At 66.6% G+C, this 20125-nt stretch overlaps 2 protein-coding genes across 2 annotated transcripts in view; one reads left to right on the plus strand and one right to left on the minus strand.

The window, feature by feature from the left end:
- Window positions 1-1992: 1992 nt before the first annotated feature.
- On the minus strand, window positions 1993-4597 carry TMEM256 (transmembrane protein 256). The gene is given in 5 exon segments (XM_074983026.1): window positions 1993-2851; window positions 2853-2879; window positions 3122-3202; window positions 3740-3777; window positions 4201-4597. Coding segments are annotated over 5 exon segments (339 nt in total). The 5' UTR covers window positions 4277-4597; the 3' UTR covers window positions 1993-2734.
- Window positions 4598-7038: 2441 nt separating this feature from the next.
- NLGN2 (neuroligin 2) overlaps window positions 7039-20125 on the plus strand; it is a 32441-nt gene continuing 19354 nt past the window's right edge. The window contains 5 exon segments of the mRNA XM_074982974.1: window positions 7039-7203; window positions 15776-16123; window positions 16126-16172; window positions 16175-16322; window positions 16325-16357. Of these exon segments, the coding sequence (XP_074839075.1) occupies window positions 15919-16123; window positions 16126-16172; window positions 16175-16322; window positions 16325-16357 (433 nt within the window). The 5' untranslated portion in view covers window positions 7039-7203; window positions 15776-15918.

The following is a 20125-nucleotide window of genomic DNA, read 5'->3' on the forward strand; positions in this document are numbered from 1 at the left end:
CCCAGGGCTGCCCTGGGATCCTTGTGTGGGGGACCACAGGCTAGGCCAGGCTGGGACAGCCTTATGGACGGCCAGGCGGCAGGCTAGTCAGTCAAGGCCTTTCTGTTCCCCAAGGCCTGAGGCTTCACCAGGATGAAGCTGCAGCTGGAGTTAATCAACCGCCTGCAACCAATTAAGGCCCCAGGAACCCTTTAAAAGGCTTCCCCTCAGGGACCCTGGGAGATGCAGAAAGGGAATGGAGGAGGAAGGTGCTGCAGAGGGGGACTGGGACCGGGCTGGAGAAGGTACTAGGGAGGTAGCCCAGGAAGAATTGGACTGGGGGAGACAGCCCCACCAGTAGCAGCTACCTTGGGTCCCTGGATTGAGTGGGAGGGGACTGGGGTCCCCCTGGGCTGCCCCACCCTCAGCAGGACAGCTCAGAAGGGGCAAGAGGAGCCCCAAACTCCACAGGGAACCTCCCCTGGTTATGGCTGGGCTGCTGACAACTCGTTGCCTGGAGAGGTGGTGGATTCTCCATCCCTGGAGAGTCTTTGGACAAGGTCCCAGCTGGCATGACTTAGTGGGGGGTTGATCCTGCTTGAAGCAGGGGGCTGAGGACCTCCTGAGGTCCCATCCAGCCCAAGACTCAGGAGGCTGCACCCCAGCCCTGGGAAAACTGGGGCAGCGTGGAGTAAAAGCCAAACAGTGAGCCCCTGAAGCGTTCCTTTAGCCACCACAAAGCGCAGGACCCGCTGGGGAGCTGGGCCCTGCAACGTCCGCCTGCGCCCGGCCGTTCTTGGGCGAAGGGCTTGGCCGGTGAACTGAGAAGAGGGGCCCTGCTGGGGCGTGAGGGCCTAGATCACATCTGTGGGGGGGGGGGGTCCAGGAGAAGGAGGGGCGAATGATCTCGTGCCTGAGAAGGGCTGGCTCCCTGTTCGTTAATAAACCTTTAGCTCGCAATGGCTGATGAGCGGGGTGGTCAGTCGGGTGCAAGCCAAGTATCTATCGACCAGGGACTGGAGCGGACCCTTCGGATGTGGAAGAACCTGTGCGGTCCTGGGTGAAACTGGTAGGAGGCTCCAACCTGAACTTGGCGGGGTATTGGTCTGGGCTGGTGGAAGCAGTTGGGGGGCGGGGAGGGTTGCTGGTGTAGCTTCAGGCAGGCAGGGGGCAGCGGTGGCTGGTTGCATTTGCCTTAGTGAGACAGAAATCGAAGCCTGGGGCGCAGAGTACCCCGAGCTTTAAGCAGAGGTGGCCTGGATTGATTTCCCTCGCTGTGCTCCAAAACCCCACCGTGTTACACTGGCCGCCCCGCCCCGAGGTGGGCGCATCTCGGCACCGGGTGAGGGGTCCCCGAGTCACTGGCCGCCCCGCCCCAGAGGTGGGCGCATCTTGGCTCTGTGAGGGCAGTGGGGGATGGTGGTTAGAGCAGGGGCCGGGAGCCAGGACTCCTGGGTTCTCTCCCCGGCGCTGGGAGGGCAGTGGGGGCTGGTGGTTAGAGCAGGGGGTGGGAGCCAGGACTCCTGGGTTCTCTCCCCGGCGCTGGGAGGGCAGTGGGGGCTGGTGGTTAGAGCAGGGGGTGGGAGCCAGGACTCCTGGGTTCTCTCCCCGGCGCTGGGAGGGCAGTGGGGGCTGGTGGTTAGAGCAGGGGGTGGGAGCCAGGACTCCTGGGTTCTCTCCCCGGCGCTGGGAGGGCAGTGGGGGCTGGTGGTTAGAGCAGGGGCCAGGAGCCAGGACTCCTGGGTTCTCTCCCCGGTGCTGGGAGGGCAGTGGGGGCTGGGTGGTTAGAGCAGGGGCTGGGAGCCAGGACTCCTGGGTTCTCTCCCTGGCGCTGGGAGGGCAGTGGGGGCTGGTGGTTAGAGCAGGGGCTGGGAGCCAGGACTCCTGGGTTCTCTCCCCGGCGCTGGGAGGGCAGTGGGGGCTGGTGGTTAGAGCAGGGGCTGGGAGCCAGGACTCCTTGGTTCTTTGCAGTAATTCCCCCAAGAATGGAACGAAAATCCAGCGATTCGAAGGACAAATAACATTTATTGATTTGTTAGTAAAAAAAAAAACAAAAAACCCAAAACCAATCATGAAATCAATTGATTTCTCTGCAAGTCAGCTTTCCACAGCCACATCAGAACCCACCCAGCCTCCCACTGGCTTAGGGCCTGCCCCCAACAGCCAATGGGAGGTCATGGCTCCAGCCCTGTCCCCACCCACTCATCAGCCTCAGCCAATGGATGAAGAGCTTGCCTCCCATTGGCTAGAAAGTTGGTCACTGGTGAGAATTCCCTCAGCCAATGACAGCAGGCAACACAGATGGGCTTCCAATGGGTGGCCAGCCCAGCCAATGGGCAAGAGGCAGAGAAAAGGAAGGCTGCTCATTGGCTGCAACAGACATTACAAATCTCAGCCTGGCCATTGGACCTGGGGCTAACCAATGAGATTCAAGCACAGCTGACTCAGAAATCCACACCATCTTCCCATTGGCTCTCAGCTGAGCCAATGGGCAGGGCCCTGCTTTGCCATTGGCTGCTGACCCAGATCGACTTTGACTCCAGCCAACCAGAGCAGTCTCTATTTGGTCAGGAACCGGCACGGTCCACACCCCCTCAAGCCCCTTTCCCCAGCCAAGGCTGGGGGAAGCCACGCCCAGAAAGAGGCGGGGTTTGTTGTGGGGTGGGTGGGGCCACTCTGCTGGGGCGGGGGGAGGGGAAATCACTGGAGGAGGGGAGGGGGGGATGCTCAGCTGGGGTGGGGGAGAGTCGGGGTCTCAGAGGGCCATCGCCAGCCAGCCGAGGATGAGGAGGGAGCCCCCATAAGGGGCGGCCTTGTTCAGGGCGGGGTCCCCGCTCCAGGCGTGGTTATAGAGGGGGGCGCAGAAGAGCCCCCATCCCAGAAGTCAGCAACGCCCCGGCCTGCGGGGGAGAAAAAAGGGGGGGTTAGAATCACAGACACCCCCCCAAACCGAGAGGTGCCTCATTTCTCCCCCCCGGCCAGAGCCCCAGGAGATAAAAGCCTGATTACTGCTGCCGGGGGCAGTGCCGGAGGGAGGGGAGCAGGGACCCCCAAGCTGCCAGGCCAAGGGACTGCAGGGAGGGGCAACCGGGCCCAGGGAGTCAAAGGCAAGGGGGTCCCGGCCCCCCCCAGGGCTACGCACCAGCATGGGGCGGCGGCAGTGTGGGGCGGCCAGCAGGGCCAGGCTGTGAAGGATGTGGTACCGGTTTGCCGTCTCGTAGAGCTGCCGGGAGCAGGGCAGAGGTGAGGGACCAGCGTCGGGGAGAGAACCCAGGAGTCCTGGCTCCCGCCCCCTGCTCTAACCACCAGCCCCCACTGCCCTCCCAGTGCCGGGGAGAGAACCCAGGAGTCCTGGCTCCGCCCCTGCTCTAACCACCAGCCCCCACTGCCCTCCCCAGCGTCGGGGAGAGAACCCAGGAGTCCTGGCTCCCACCCCTGCTCCAACCACCAGCCCCCACTGCCCTCCCAGCGGCAGGGAGAGAACCCAGGAGTCCTGGCTCCCACCCCCCTGCTCCAACCACCAGCCCCCACTGCCCTCTCAGCGCCGGGGAGAGAACCCAGGAGTCCTGGCTCCCACCCCCTGCTCCAACCACCAGCCCCCACTGCCCTCCCAGCACCGGGGGAGAGAACCCAGGAGTCCTGGCTCCCACCCCTGCTCTAACCACCAGCCCCCACTGCCCCTCCCAGCGCCGGGGAGAGAACCCAGGAGTCCTGGCTCCCACCCCCTGCTCTAACCACCAGCCCCCACTGCCCCAGTCACCTCCTTCTGATAGTCATCCCGGTCGCTGCGCCGAAAGCCTGGGGCACAAGGGGAAAGGGGGTTAACTCAGCGGGAAGAGGGGCAGAGACCTCTTGCCCCTCCCCTCCCCTCTCCTGTCCCTGCCCCTCCCCCTCCCCCTCCCAGCTCCCTCCTTTCCCAGCCCCTCCCCCCCTTGCACTAGCCCCTCCCCCCTCCCAGCTCCCTCCTGCCCCGGCCCCTTCCCCTCCTGCACTAGCCCCTCCCCCTTCCTCCCCCATCCTGCCCTGGCCCCTCCCCCCTCCTGCCCTGGCCCCTCCCCCTTCCTCCCCTGGCCCCTCCCTGCCCCGGCCCCTCCCCCTCCTGCACTAGCCCCTCCCCCATCCTGCCCCGGCCCCTCCCCCTTCCTCCCCTAGCCCCTCCCCCCTCCCAGCTCCCTCCTGCCCCAGCCCCTCCCCCTCCCAGCCCCAGGCCCCGCCCCTCACCGTGCGCCCCGTACGCTGCGGCCCCCACCGCCGCGGCTCCGCTCAGCGCCCCCACGCGGCCCCAGAGCCCCGCCATGGCCCGTTCCCGTCACGGCCCAGTCCCGACCAATCACAGCGCCGACTGCCGCGCCCGCCCCGCCCACCGCGGCGCTCGCCCAATGGGGGCGCGCGCAGGGCGCCGCAGCGAGGGCGGGGCGGGCTCCGGGGATTCCCTCCCACGACGAGCGTCGGTGGGTCGTAGTTTCTGTCTATCTAACTCGACGGCCAATGGCAGCGCGGAGGCGGAGCCCAGCTCCGGGGGAAGGGGAGAAATCGGAATGCGTGAAATCTCGGGTCAATACGGTACGGCTGCCCCTGCGCACAGCGACGGGTGTGGGGTGTACGGCGGCGGCCCGCGTCCACCAGGGGGGCGCCAGAGACCTGCGGGAAACCACCGGCGGTGCCCCCTCCCCCCACTCCGGACCTGCACCCTCCCCCGGTGCCCCCCAACCCTGCCAGTGACCCACATTCCCGCCCCACAGCCGTTGCCCCCCAGTTCTGCCACTGCCCCACATTCCCGACCCACAGCCCCTGCCCCCCCAGCTCTGCCACTGCCCCACATTCCCGACCCACAGCCCTGCCCCCCAGCTCTGCCACTGCCCCACCTTGCCGCCCACAGCCCCTGCCCCCCAGCTCTGCCACTGCCCCACATTCCCGACCCACAGCCCTGCCCCCCAGCTCTGCCACTGCCCCACATTCCCGACCCACAGCCCTGCCCCCCAGTTCTGCCACTGCCCCACATTGCCGCCCCACAGCCCTGCCAGCCAGCTCTGCCACTACCCCACATTCCCGACCCACAGCCCCTGCCCCCCAGCTCTGCCACTGCCCCACATTGCCGCCCCACAGCCCCTGCCCCCCAGCTCTGCCACTGCCCCACATTGCCGCCCCACAGCCCTGCCAGCCAGCTCTGCCACTGCCCCACATTCCGACCCACATCCCCTGCCCCCCCAACCTCCCAGCTCTGCCACTGCCCCACATTCCCGACCCACAGCCCTGCCACCCAGCTCTGCCACTACCCCACATTCCCGACCCACATCCCCTGCCCCCCAGCTCTGCCACTGCCCCACATTGCCGCCCCACAGCCCTGCCAGCCAGCTCTGCCACTGCCCCACATTCCCGACCCACATCCCCTGCCCCCCAACCTCCCAGCTCTGCCACTGCCCCACATTCCCGACCCACAGCCCTGCCACCCAGCTCTGCCACTACCCCACTTCCCGACCCACATCCCCTGCCCCCCAGCTCTGCCACTGCCCCACATTGCCGCCCCACAGCCCTGCCAGCCAGCTCTGCCACTACCCCACATTCCCGACCCACATCCCCTGCCCCCCAACCTCCCAGCTCTGCCACTGCCCCACATTCCCGACCCACAGCCCTGCCACCCAGCTCTGCCACAGCCCCACATTCCCGACCCACATCCCCTGCCCCCCCAACCTCCCAGCTCCGCCACTGCCCCACATTCCCGACCCACAGCCCTTCTTCCCTGGCCCTGCCAGTCCCCTCACTTCCACCCCCCAAACCCTGGCCACCAGCCTCTGCCCCACAGCCCCTGCATCCCCCAGCCCTGCTGGTGCCCTCACTCCCCGCCCCACAGCAGATGAGTGAGGAGGGGGCAGGTGAGAACCGCTTGGGTTGGATTTGGGCCACTTACGTCAGAAAGGTGCAAAATTCCCCATCACGGGAGTCGGGCTGTGAAACTTCTGAGTGGTCGTAAAACCTCAAAAATAGCACCTCGGGGGGGGGGGGCGGCCGGGGGGTCCCCTGTCACCGAGATGCGCCCACCTCTGGGGTGGGGCGGCCAGTCCCAGTCTGGTGGCTGAGCCCCAGGGAGTTGTGAGAACCGGGCACATACTGCGTGACTGGTCCGGTTCTGGTCCCTGCTAGATTAGAGACACCCAGGGGGGGAAACCCCCAATCTCCAGAGCCCCCCTGCTCTGACCACCAGCCCCCACCGCCCCCCAGCGCCGGGGAGAGAACCCAGGAGTCCGGGCCCCCTGCTCTAACCACCAGCCCCCACTGCCCTCCCAGCGCCGGGGAGAGAACCCAGGAGTCCTGGCTCCCGGCCCCTGCTCTACCCACCAGCCCCCCCCAGCGCCGGGGAGAGAACCCAGGAGTCCTGGCTCCCGGCCCCTGCTCTACCCCACCAGCCCCCACTGCCCTCCCAGCGCCGGGGAGAGAACCCAGGAGTCCGGGCCCCCTGCTCTAACCACCAGCCCCCACTGCCCTCCCAGTGCCAGGGAGAGAACCCAGGAGTCCTGGCTCCCACCCCCCTGCTCTAACCACCAGCCCCCACTGCCCTCCCAGCACCGGGGAGAGAACCCAGGAGTCCGGGCCCCCCTGCTCTAACCACCAGCCCTCACTGCCCTCCCAGTGCCGGGGAGAGAACCCAGGAGTCCTGGCTCCCACCCCCTGCTCTACCCACCAGCCCCCACTGCCCTCCCAGCGCTGGGGAGAGAACCCAGGAGTCCTGGCTCCCAGCCCCCGCTCTGACCACCAGCCCCCACTGCCCTCCCAGCGCCGGGCAAAGAACCCAGGAGTCCGGGCCCCTCTGCCATGTGGGGGGGGGGGGGGGGGCCGCAGCCCGCACGAGGCGAGTTCCCTTTAAGACCCCGTGACGCGAGCTGTGATGCAGCCGGGCGGGGGGGGGGGGCAGCCACAGACCCAGCCCCCCCCGCAACCCCCCCCCCCGCTCCGTCCTACCGAGAGCGGCTCCCGCTGCCCCCCCCCGCCGGGGAAGGAGGGGCGCAGGGAGGGGGGAATTCCCACGGCCCCCCCGGGGGATCCATCCTCCGCCCCCCCCCCGCAGCATCCTTGCCTTGTGCCGGGGGCATCGGCCCCCCCCCGCCGCCTGCTCCCCTCCCTCCGCCCCCCCCCGCCCCTGACGCGGCGGCTGCGGAGCCTGGAGCCGAGAGGGCCCTGAGCTGCACGGGCTGGGGGGGCCCGGCCCGGCCGGGGGGCCCCGCGCAGGTAAGGGGACGCTGGTGAGCGGGGGGGGGGGCGCGGGGACCCCTCCCCTCTCCTCCCCCGGGATCTGCGCCTCCCCCGGCCTCTGGATCTGCCCCCCGCATCGACCCCCCCAGATCTGCCCCCCCGGATCCGGCCCCCCGGTCTGTCCCCGGCCTCCCGGATCCGGCCCCCAGATCTGCCCCCCGGATCCGGCCCCCCCATCTGTCCCTGGTCCCCTGGATCCGGCCCCCAGATCTGTCCCCGGCCTCCCGGATCCGGCCCCCAGATCTGCCCCCCGGATCCGGCCCCCCCATCTGTCCCTGGTCCCCTGGATCCGGCCCCCAGATCTGCCCCCCGGATCCGGCCCCCCCCATCTGTCCCCGGCCTCCCGGATCCGGCCCCCAGATCTGCCCCCCCGGATCCGGCCCCCCCATCTGTCCCTGGTCCCCTGGATCCGGCCCCCCCCGTCTGTTCCTGGTCCCCCCGGATCCATCTCCCTAGGTCTGCCCCCCAGATCTGGTCTCCCCATCTGTTCCAGCCCCCTAGTATCTGAACCCCCGGATCCGGCCCCCCCCGTCTGTCCCCGGCCCCCCAGATCTGACCCTCTTTATCCCTGTGTGTTTCGTGCCCCCCCGTCACCCCCAGCTCCTGCCCCTCCTCCCCATCTTCCCCCAACCCCCATCTCCGGCCCTTCCTGTGTGTGCCCCCCCAACCCCCTGGCTCCCCCCCGATTGAGCCCCACTTCCTCCCTGTCTGTCCCCAGGACCCCCAGCTCCTCCTAATCCCCAAGTTCTCCCCGATCCAGCCCCACTTTGTCCCTGTCTGCCCCAGTCCCCCCCCCGCCATCTCCAGCTGCTGCCCCCAACCTGCCTCGCCCTCCCCCCTGCCCCCTAGCCCGGCCTGCCCCCCATTTCCCCCCCTTCTGTAGCCCAGCGTTACCCCTCTCCTGCCCTGCTCTGTGCCTGGAACCAGCCCCCCGGCAGCCCCCCCACCCCGAAACCTCCTCCAGTCCGCCCAGACCCCCACTGGGCCCAGCCAATGGGGGGCCTGGCTCTGGGCCCAGCTGCTTGAGTCTCAGGGGGGGCAGTGCCCCGATTCCAGCAGTGCTGAGGGCTGACCGACTCAGGCCCCGCCCCTTCTGGCATAGGCCCCGCCCCCTCTGGGGCCCTGGGACTGGAACCCCTTGCCAACTGGGGCTGGGGCCTGCGGCAGCCGGCACCCCCATGAGGCCCATCCAGGCACCCCCGTAAGCAGCCAACGCCCCTCTGAGCTGCCCATCCCCCCCCGTGTCTGGCTGTCTGTCCCCGTAACTCCTGGGCATCCCCATGTCTGTTCACCCCCCCACTATCCATCTATACCCCCTCCTGCCCCCCATTTATCCCCTCCCACCCCCTCTATCTGTCTATCCCCTCCTGCCCCCCATTTATCCCCTCCCACCCCCTCTATCTGTCCATCTATACCCCCTCCTGCCCCCATCTATCCCCTCCCACCCCCTCTATCTGTCCATCTATACCCCCTCCTGCCCCCCATTTATCCCCTCCCACCCCCTCTATCTGTCTATCCCCTCCTGCCCCCGTCTATCCCCTCCTGCCCCCCATTTATCCCCTCCCACCCCCTCTATCTGTCTATCCCCTCCTGCCCCCCGTCTATCCCCTCCTACCCCTTCTATCTATCCATCTATACCCCCTCCTGCCCCCATCTATCCCCTCCCACCCCCTCTATCTGTCTATCCCCTCCTGCCCCCGTCTATCCCCTCCTGCCCCCATCTATCCCCTCCCACCCCTTCTATCTATCCATCTATACCCCCTCCTGCCCCCATCTATCCCCCTCCCACCCCCCTCTATCTGACTATCCCCTCCTGCCCCCGTCTATCCCCTCCTGCCCCCCATTTATCCCCTCCCACCCCCTCTATCTGTCCATCTATATCCCCCCCCGCCCCCATCTATCCCCTCCTACCCCTTCTATCTATCCATCTATACCCCCTCCTGCCCCCCATTTATCCCCTCCCACCCCCCTCTATCTGTCTATCCCCTCCTGCCCCCCGTCTATCCCCTCCCACCCCTTCTATCTATCCATCTATACCCCTCCTGCCCCCCCATTTATCCCCTCCATCTATCTATCCCCTCCCGGCCCCTCTATCTATCCATCCATCCCCTCCCACCCCTCTATCTATCCATCCATCCCCCTCCCAACCCCTCCATCTATCCATCCATCCCCTCCCACCCCTCTATCTATCCATCCATCCCCTCCCAACCCCTCTATCTATCCCCTCCCGCCCCCTCCATCTATCCATCCATCCCCTCCCACCCCTCTATCTATCCATCCATCCTTTCCCAACCCCTCTATCTATCTATCTATCTATCTATCTATCCATCCCCTCCCACCCCTCTATCTATCCATCCATCCTTTCCCAACCCCTCTATCTATCTATCTATCTATCTATCTATCTATCTATCTATCCATCCCCTCCCACCCCTCTATCTATCCATCCATCCCCTCCCACCCCTCTATCTATCCATCCATCCCCTCCCAACCCCTCCATCTATCCATCCATCCCCTCCCGCCCCCTCTATCTATCTATCCATCCTCTCCCAACCCCTCTATCTATCTATCCATCCTCTCCCAACCCCTCTATCTATCCATCCCCTCCCACCCCTCTATCTATCCATCCATCCCCTCCCAACCCCTCTATCTATCCATCCATCCCCTCCCACCCCCTCCATCTATCCATCCATCCCCTCCCAACCCCTCTATCCATCCCCTCCCGCCCCCTCCATCTATCCGTCCCCTCCCACCCCTCTATCTATCCATCCGTCCCCTCCCGCCCCCTCTATCTATCCCTCCCCTCCATCCATCCTCTCCCACCCCCTCTATCTATCCATCCCCTCCCACCCCTCTATCTATCCATCCATCCTCTCCCGCCCCTTCTATCCATCCCCTCCCGCCCCCCTCTATCTATCTATCCATCCTCTCCCAACCCCCTCTATCCATCCATCCCCTCCCAACCCCTCTATCTATCCATCCATCCCCTCCCACCCCTCTATCTATCCATCCATCCTCTCCCAACCCCTCCATCTATCCATCCATCCCCTCCCAACCCCTCCATCTATCCATCCATCCCCTCCCACCCCTCTATCTATCCATCCATCCCCTCCCACCCCCTCTATCTATCCATCCATCCCCTCCCAACCCCTCTATCTATCTATCTATCCTCTCCCAACCCCTCTATCTATCCATCCATCCCCTCCCGCCCCCTCTATCTATCCATCCATCCTCTCCCAACCCCTCTATCTATCCGTCCCCTCCCACCCCTCTATCTATCCATCCATCCTCTCCCAACCCCTCTATCTATCTATCTATCTATCTATCTATCTATCCATCCATCCCCCTCCCGCCCCCTCTATCTATCCATCCATCCTCTCCTGCCCCCTCTATCTATCCCCTCCCGCCCCCTCCATCTATCCATCCATCCCCTCCCAACCCCTCTATCTATCCATCCATCCCCTCCCGCCCCCTCTATCTATCCATCCATCCTCTCCCAACCCCTCTATCCATCCCCTCCCGCCCCCCTCCATCTATCCGTCCCCTCCCACCCCTCTATCTATCCAACCCCTCCCACCCCCGTATCAATCCATCCTCTGCCACCCCTCCTATCTATCTATCTATCCCCTCTATTTATCTACCCCTACCACCCCCTCTATCTATCTATGAATCCCCTACCACCCCTTCTATCTATCCCCCCCACCCCATCTATCCATCTACCCCCTCCCGCCCCTCTATCTATCCATCTATCCCCTCCCACCCCTCTATCTATCTATGAATCCCCTACCACCCCTTCTATCTATCTATCCCCCCACCCCATCTATCCATCTACCCCCTCCCACCCCCTCAGTCTATCCTACCCCTCCATCTATCTATCCCCTCCCGCCCCCTCTATCTATCCATCCATCCTCTCCCGCCCCCTCTATCTATCCATCCATCCTCTCCCGCCCCTTCTATCCATCCCCTCCCACCCCTCTATCTATCTATCTACCCCCTCCCACCCCTCTGTCTATCTATCTATCTATCCCCTCCCACCCCCTCTATCTATCTATCTACCCCCCACCCGCCCCTCTATCTATCTATCCCCTCCCACCCCCCTCTATCTAGCTATCTACCCCCCACCACCCCTCTATCTATCTATCCCCTCCCACCCCCTCTATCTAGCTATCTACCCCCCCACCGCCCCTCTATCTATCTATCCCCTCCCACCCCCCTCTATCTATCCTCTCCCACCCATCTATCTATCCCCCCACCCCTCTATCTATCTATCTATCTACCCCCCCACATCTATCTATCCCCTCCCACCCCTCTATCTATCTATCTATCTACCTCCCCACATCTACTATCCCCCTGCCACCCCTCTATCTATTTACCCACCCCCCACCGCCCCCTTTATCTATCTATCTATCTATCTACCCCCCACCGCCCCTTTATCTATCTATCTATCTATCTACCCCCCACCGCCCCTTTATCTATCTATCTATCTATCTATCTATCTACCCCCCACTGCCCCTTTATCTATCTATCTATCTATCTATCCCCTCCCACCCCCTCTATCTATCTATCTACCCCCCACCACCCCCTCTATCTATCATCCCCTCCCACCCCCTCTATCTAGCTATCTACCCCCCACCGCCCCTTTATCTATCTATCTATCTATCTATCTACCCCCCACCGCCCCTTTATCTATCTATCTATCTATCTATCTATCTACCCCCCACTGCCCCTTTATCTATCTATCTATCTATCTATCTATCTACCCCCCACCGCCCCTTTATCTATCTATCTATCTATCTACCCCCCACCGCCCCTTTATCTATCTATCTATCTATCTATCTACCCCCCACTGCCCCTTTATCTATCTATCTATCTATCTATCCCCTCCCACCCCCTCTATCTATCTATCTACCCCCCACCACCCCTCTATCTATCTATCCCCTCCCACCCCCTCTATCTAGCTATCTACCCCCCACCGCCCCTTTATCTATCTATCTATCTATCTATCTACCCCCCACCGCCCCTTTATCTATCTATCTATCTATCTATCTATCTACCCCCCACTGCCCCTTTATCTATCTATCTATCTATCTATCTACCCCCCACCGCCCCTTTATCTATCTATCTATCTATCTATCTACCCCCCACCGCCCCTTTATCTATCTATCTATCTATCTATCTACCCCCCACCCGCCCCTTTATCTATCTATCTATCTATCTATCTACCCCACACCACCCCTTTATCTATCTATCTATCTATCTATCTACCCCCCTATTTATTTATCTATCTATCAATCTAGGATTTCCCTTCCCCACTTCTCTGTCTCCCTTCAAACCCTTTTCATCCCTCTCCCCACCTCTGCAGCCCCAGAGGCCACAGACCCCACCGACTGCTACCCCCCGGTCCCAGACAGGGGGGAAGGTCTTGGCCAGGGCTGCGGGAGCGCCCCCCACTGGCAATACTCAGGGAGCTGGGGGTGACAGGGGCACCCCAAAATAGAAACATCCTCGCCCGCCCGAAGAAATCCAGGGCCCGTGCACAGGAGGGAAGCATGGGAGGAGGTGTCGGGTTTGAGCCCTGTAGGCTGAGTCCAGAAGTGGGACAAAGCCTGGCGCTGGGAGGGCAGTGGGGGCTGGTGGTTAGAGCAGGGGGCCGGGAGCCAGGACTCCTGGGTTCTCTCCCTGGCGCTGGGAGGGCAGTGGCGGCTGGTGGTCAGAGCAGGGGGCGGGAGCCAGGACTCCTGGGTTCTCTCCCCAGCGCTGGGAGGGCAGTGGGGACTGGTGGTTAGAGGAGGGGGTGGGAGCCAGGACTCCTGGGTTCTCTCCCCGGCGCTGGGAGGGCAGTGGGGGCTGGTGGTTAGAGCAGGGGCTGGGAGCCAGGACTCCTGGGTTCTCTCCCTGGCGCTGGGAGGGCAGTGGGGGCTGGTGGTTAGAGCAGGGGTGGGAGCCAGGACTCCTGGGTTCTCTCCCTGGCGCTGGGAGGGCAGTGGGGGCTGGTGGTTAGAGCAGGGGCCGGGAGCCAGGACTGCTGGGTTCTCTCCTGGCGCTGGGAGGGCAGTGGGGGCTGGTGGTTAGAGCAGGGGCCGGGAGCCAGGACTCCTGGGTTCTCTCCTGGCGCTGGGAGGGCAGTGGGGGCTGGTGGTTAGAGCAGGGGGTGGGAGCCAGGACTCCTGGGTTCTCTCCCCGGTGCTGGGAGGGCAGTGGGGGGCTGGTGGTTAGAGCAGGGGGTGGGAGCCAGGGGCTCCTGGGTTCTCTCCCTGGTGCTGGGAGGGCAGTGGGGGCTGGTGGTTAGAGCAGGGGGTGGGAGCCAGGACTCCTGGGTTCTCTCCCTGGCGCTGGGAGGGCAGTGGGGGCTGGTGGTTAGAGCAGGGGGTGGGAGCCAGGACTCCTGGGTTCTCTCCCCAGCACTGGGAGGGCAGTGGGGGCTGGTGGTTAGAACAGGGGGCGGGAGCCAGGACTCCTGGGTTCTCTCCCTGGCGCTGGGAGGGCAGTGGGGGCTGGTGGTTAGAGCAGGGGGTGGGAGCCAGGACTCCTGGGTTCTCGCAGCCGGAGCAAAGCCGAATCCCCCTTTCTCCGGAACTGGGGTTGCCAGGGAGACACATGGCTACCGGTTCCTATTGCCACAGCAACAGGGCCTTGGCTTGAGGATGGGAAGATAAATGGGAACGCATCCTATGCAGCCCCTCCCAGCCTGGCAGCCACAGTGAGACCCCAGGGGGGTGGGATGGGAGTGAGGGGACCGGCAGGGCTGGGGGATACAGGGGCTGTGGGGTTAGGAGTGAGGGGACCGGCGAGGCCGGGGGATGCAGGGGCTGTGGGTGGGAGTGAGGGGACCGGCAGGGCTGGGGGGTGCAGGGGCTGTGGGTGGGAGTGAGGGGACCGGCAGGGCTGGGGGATGCAGGGGCTGTGGGGCGGGAGCGAGGGGACCGGCGGGGCTGGGGGGTGCAGGGGCTGTGGGGCGGGAGTGAGGGGACCGGCAGGGCTGGGGGATGCAGGGGCTGTGGGGTGGGAGTGAGGGGACCGGGGGATGCAGGGGCTGTAGGGGTGGGAGAGAGGGGGACCGGCAGGGCTGGGGGATGCAGGGGCTGTGGGGCGGGAGCAAGGGGACCGGCTGGCTGGGGGGTGTAGGGGCTGTGGGGTGGAGTGAGGGGACTGGCAGGGCTGAGGGATGCAGTGGCTGTGGGTCTGGGAGGGAGGGAGGGAGGGAGGGAGGGGACCAGGGGGCAGGGGCTGTCTGTCATTACACCCGTAACCCCTGTGGAGGTCAGGCTCTGCCCCACAACCAGCGACCCCCCCAACCAGGCCCTGCATCTGCCTGTCTGTCCTCCCCCCACACTCCAGCTGCTGCTATGGGTCTGTCGATCCCTCCCCCGCCCCCTCTATCTATCCCATCCGTCTGTCCCCTCCTGGGCCGCTTTCTAACGAGCCGGGGGGCAATTAGCCGTCCCAGGTGGGGGGCTATTGGCTGGGTTGTGGGCCCAGCTTGGGGGGCTACCTTGGGATTGCCTTGAAGCTGGGGGGGGGTGCCTGGGGATGACCATGTGGGGTGGGGAGGGTGTCAGGCTCAGGATGGCCTTGGGGTTCAGGTGGGGGGAGGGCACGACCCGGATGTGGGGCAGGGACAATGAGGCCGTGTTTCCTTTCCTGGGATGCCCTCGAGGCCCATCCCTGCCCCATGGCTGTGGGGCCGGAGTCCCTCGCTTCCAGGGATGGGCCGTTTTCCCATTGGGGGTGGGTGTCTGTGGGGGGTGGACAGGGAAGGGGGTGGTTGGGAGATGGGGCCACCCCACACCCGCCTCCCCCTCTATGGGTCAAATCTCGCTTGTGGGTCTTCCTTGTGCAGGAAAAGAGATGGGGAGGGGCTGGGGGTCAGGGAATGGATGGGAGCGAACCATCCCCTCGCACCCCCGTCTGCCCCACCCCTCCCGCCCACGCCTGCCCCTGTGCCCCACCCCTCCCGCCCACACCTGCCCCCTGTCTGCCCCACTCCTGCCACCCCATCTGCCCCACCCCTGCCACCCACACCTGCCCCCTGTGCCCCACCCCTCCCACCCCCATCTGCCCCACCCTGCCACCCACACCTGCCCCCTGTCTGCCCACTCCTGCCACCCCCATCTGCCCCACCCCTCCCGCCCACACCTGCCCCGTCTGCCCCACCCCTCCCACCCCATCTGCCCCACCCCTCCCGCCCACGCCTGCCACCCCCATCTGCCCCACCCCTCCGCCCACGCCTGCCCCCTGTCTGCCCCACCCCTGCCACCCCCATCTGCCCCCGCCCCCATCTGCTCCATCTCTCCTGCCCCATGTTCCCCATCCACCCCGTGCACACCTGCCCCATTTGCCCCATTCCTCCCGCCCACACCTGCTGTCCCCAAGTGCCCCATCCCTCCCGCCCACACCTGCCCCGTCTGCCCATCCCTCCCACCCCCCCTGCTGCCCCCGTGTGCCCATCTCTCCCGCCAACCCCTTCCCCCACCCCTCCCGCCCGCCCCTGCCCGCCCGCCCACCCCTCTCTCCTCCTCTCTTTCTTTCTCTCTCTCTCCCCCCGCTGCAGGTGATGTCCCCGGGCTGCGCCCGCCCGCCGGACCCCCGCCCGCCCCGAGCCCGGCCCACCATGGAACGCAACAGAGCTGCCCGGCGCCGCTAGAGCCCCGCCCCTCGCCGCCGCCGCCGCCCGCCCGCCCCGCCCACCCCGCCATGCCGCCCGGAGCCCGGCCCCCGCTGCCGCCGCTGCTGCTGCTGCTGCTGCTGGGGGGGGCGGCCCTGGCCACCGGGGCGCCCCCTCGGGGCGAGGAGCCCCACCCGGTGGTGGGGACCCACTACGGGAAGCTGCGGGGGGTGCGGCGGGAGCTGAACAACGAGATCTTGGGGCCGGTGGTGCAGTACCTGGGGGTGCCCTACGCCACCCCCCCGTGGGGCCCCGCCGCTTCCAGCCCCCCGAGGCCCCGGCCTCGCCTGGGGCGAGGTGCGTAACGCCACCTCCTTCGCCCCCGTCTGCCCCCAGAACGTGCACGGGGTCCTGCCCGCCATCATGCTGCCCGTCTGGTTCACCGACAACCTGGAGGTGGCGGCCGCCTACCTGAGCAACCAGAGTGAGGATTGCTCTACCTCAACCTCTACGTCCCCACCGAGGACGGTAAGGGGGGCGCCGGCGGGGGCGGGGCGGGAACGGGGTGTATTCGGGGCGGGGGGCGTGGAGGGGGGACCGCAGGGCGTGAATGGGGTGTATTCGGGGCGGGGGGCAGAGGAGGGGGGTGAAGGGGGACACAAGGCGGGAACGGGTGTATTCGGGGAGGGGGGCTCAGCGGGGGGCGGGGGGGTGGAGGGGGGGAACGGGGTGTATTCATGCAGGGGGCTCAGCGGGTGGGCAGAGGAGGGGGTGGAGGGGGCACAAGGCGGGAACGGGGGCTCAGCGGGGGGCAGAGGAGGGGGGTGAAGGGGGCACAAGGCGGGAACGGGGGCTCAGCGGGGGCAGAGGAGGGGGGTGAAGGGGCACAAGGCGGGAACGGGGGCTCAGCGGGGGGCAGAGGAGGGGGTGAAGGGGGCACAAGGCGGGAACGGGGGCTAAGCGGGGGGCAGAGGAGGGGGTGGAGGGGGCACAAGGCGGGAACGGGGGCTCAGTGGGGGGCAGAGGAGGGGGGTGAAGGGGGCACAAGGCGGGAACGGGGCTCAGGGGGGGCAGAGGAGGGGGTGAAGGGGGCACAAGGCGGGAACGGGGGCTCAGCGGGGGGCAGAGGAGGGGGTGGAGGGGGCACAAGGTGGGAACAGGGGGCTCAGTGGGGGGCAGAGGAGGGGGGTGAAGGGGGCACAAGGCGGGAACGGGGCTCAGCGGGGGGCAGAGGAGGGGGCGAAGGGGGCACAAGGCGGGAACGGGGGCTCAGTGGGGGGCAGAGGAGGGGGTGAAGGGGCACAAGGCGGGAACGGGGTGTATTCGGGGCAGGGGACTTGGCGGCGGCAGAGGAGGGGGCTGGGGTGGAGGAGGGGCACAGGGTGGGACCGGGGTGTATGTGGGGTGGGGGGCTCGGTGGGGGTAGAGGAGGGGGCTGGGGCGGAGGAGGGGCACTGGGAGGGATGGGGTGTATTTGGGGTGGGGGGCTCGGTGGGGGTAGAGGAAGGGGCTTGGGGCAGAGGAGGGGCACTGGGAGGGATGGGGTGTGTTTGGGGTGGGGGGCTCGGTGGGGGTAGAGGAGGTGGCTGGGGCGGAGGAGGGGCACTGGGATTGATGGGGTGTATTTGGGGTGGGGGGCTCGGTGGGGTAGAGGAGGTGGCTGGGCGGACGAGGGGAACTGGGAGGGATGGGGTGTATTTGGGGTGGGGGGCTCGGTGGGGGGTAGAGGAGGGGGCTGGGCGGAGGAGGGGCACTGGGAGGGATGGGGTGTATTTGGGGTGGGGGGCTCGGTGGGGTAAGAGGAGGGGGCTGGGGCGGAGGAGGGGAACTGGGAGGGATGGGGTGTATTTGGGGTGGGGGGCTCGGTGGGGTAGAGGAGGGGGCTGGGCGGAGGAGGGGCACTGGGAGGGATGGGGTGTATTTGGGGTGGGGGGCTCGGTGGAGTAGAGGAGGGGGATGGGGCGGAGGAGGGGAACTGGGAGGGATGGGGTGTATTTGGGGTGGGGGGCTCGGTGGGGGTAGAGGAGGGGGCTGGGGCGGAGAGGGGACTGGGAGGGATGGGGTGTATTTGGGGTGGGGGGCTCGGTGGGGGGTAGAGGAAGGGGCTGGGGCAGAGGAGGGGAACTGGGAGGGATGGGGTGTACTTGGGGTGGGGGGCTTGGTGGGGGGCAGGGGCTGGGGCGGAGGAGGGGCACTGGGAGGGATGGGGTGTATTTGGGGTGGGGGGCTCGGTGGGGGTAGAGGAGGGGGCTGGGGCGGAGGAGGGGCACTGGGAAGGAATGGGGTGTATTTGGGGTGGGGGTAGAGGAGGGGGCTGGGGCGGAGGGGGGGACTGGGAGGGATGGGGTGTATTTGGGGTGGGGGGCTCGGTGGGGTAGAGGAGGCGGCTGGGACGGAGGAGGGGCACTGGGAGGGATGGGGTGTACTTGGGGTGGGGGGGCTCGGTGGGGGTAGAGGAGGGGGCTGGGGCGGAGGAGGGGCACTGGGAGGGATGGGGTGTATTTGGGGTGGGGGGCTCGGTGGGGGTAGAGGAGGGGGCTGGGGCGGAGGAGGGGCACTGGGAGGGATGGGGTGTATTTGGGGTGGGGGGCTCGGTGGGAGTAGAGGAGGGGGCTGGGGCGGAGGAGGGGTACTGGGAGGGATGGGGTGTATTTGGGGTGGGGGGGCTCGGTGGGAGTAGAGGAGGGGGCTGGGGCGGAGGAGGGGCACTGGGACGGATGAGGTGTATTTGGGGTGGGGGGCTCGGTGGGGGGCAGGGGATGGGGCAGAGGAGGGGAACTGGGAGGGATGGGGTGTACTTGGGGTGGGGGGCTCGGTGGGGGTACAGGAAGGGCTTGGGGCGGAGTAGGGGCACTGGGAGGATGGGGTGATTTGGGGTGGGGGGCTCGGTGGGGGTAGAGGAGGTGGCTGGGGCGGAGGAGGGGGCACTGGGAGGGATGGGGTGTATTTGGGGTGGGGGGGCTCGGTGGGGGTAGAGGAAGGGGCTGGGGCGGAGGAGGGGAACTGGGAGGGATGGGGTGTATTTGGGGTGGGGGGGCTCGGTGGGGGTAGAGGAGGTGGCTGGGGCGGAGGAGGGGAACTGGGAGGGATGGGGTGTATTTGGGGTGGGGGGCTCGGTGGGGTAGAGGAGGGGGGGCTGGGGCGGAGGAGGGGCACTGGAGGGATGGGGTGTATTTGGGGTGGGGGGCTCGGTGGGGGTAGAGGAGGGGGCTGGGGCGGAGGAGGGGAACTGGGAGGGATGGGGTGTATTTGGGGTGGGGGGCTCGGTGGGGGTAGAGGAGGTGGCTGGGGCGGAGGAGGGGCACTGGGAGGATGGGGTGTACTTGGGGTGGGGGGCTCGGTGGGGGTAGAGGACGGGGCTGGGGCGGAGGGAGGGGAACTGGGAGGGATGGGGGTGTACTTGGGGTGGGGGGGCTCGGTGGGGGTAGAGGAGGTGGCTGGGGCGGAGGAGGGGGGAACTCGGAGGGATGGGGTGTATTTGGGGGTGGGGGCTCGGTGGGGGGTAGAGGAGGGGGCTGGGGCGGAGGAGGGGCACTGGGAGGGATGGGGTGTATTTGGGGCGGGGGGCTCGGTGGGGTAGAGGAGGGGGCTGGGGCGGAGGAGGGGCACTCGGAGGGATGGGGGTGTATTTGGGGTGGGGGGCTCGGTGGGGGTAGAGGAAGGGGCTGGGGCGGAGGAGGGGCACTGGGAGGGATGTGGTGTATTTGGGGTGGGGGGCTCGGTGGGGGTAGAAGAAGGGGCTGGGGCGGAGGAGGGGCACTGGGAGGGATGGGGTGTATTTGGGGTGGGGGGCTCGGTGGGGTAGAGGGAGGGGGCTGGGGCGGAGGGGGGGAACTGGGAGGGATGGGGTGTATTTGGGGTGGGGGGCTCGGTGGGGGTAGAGGGAGGCGGGCTGGGACGGAGGAGGGGCACTGGGAGGGATGGGGTGTACTTGGGGTGGGGGGCTCGGTGGGGGTAGAGGAGGGGGCTGGGGCGGAGGAGGGGCACTGGGAGGGATGGGGTGTATTTGGGGTGTGGGGCTCGGTGGGGGTAGAGGAGGGGCTGGGGCGGAGGAGGGGCACTGGAGGGATGGGGTGTATTTGGGGTGGGGGGCTCGGTGGGAGTAGAGGAGGGGGCTGGGGCGGAGGGAGGGGGCACTGGGAGGGATGGGGTGTATTTGGGGTGGGGGGCTCGGTGGGAGTAGAGGAGGGGGCTGGGGCGGAGGAGGGGCACTGGGACGGATGAGGGTGTATTGGGGTGGGGGGCTCGGTGGGGGGCAGGGGATGGGGCAGAGGAGGGGAACTGGGAGGGATGGGG

Source organism: Carettochelys insculpta, chromosome 34 (genome assembly GCF_033958435.1).
Source record: "Carettochelys insculpta isolate YL-2023 chromosome 34, ASM3395843v1, whole genome shotgun sequence".
Lineage (NCBI taxonomy): Eukaryota > Metazoa > Chordata > Testudines > Carettochelyidae > Carettochelys > Carettochelys insculpta.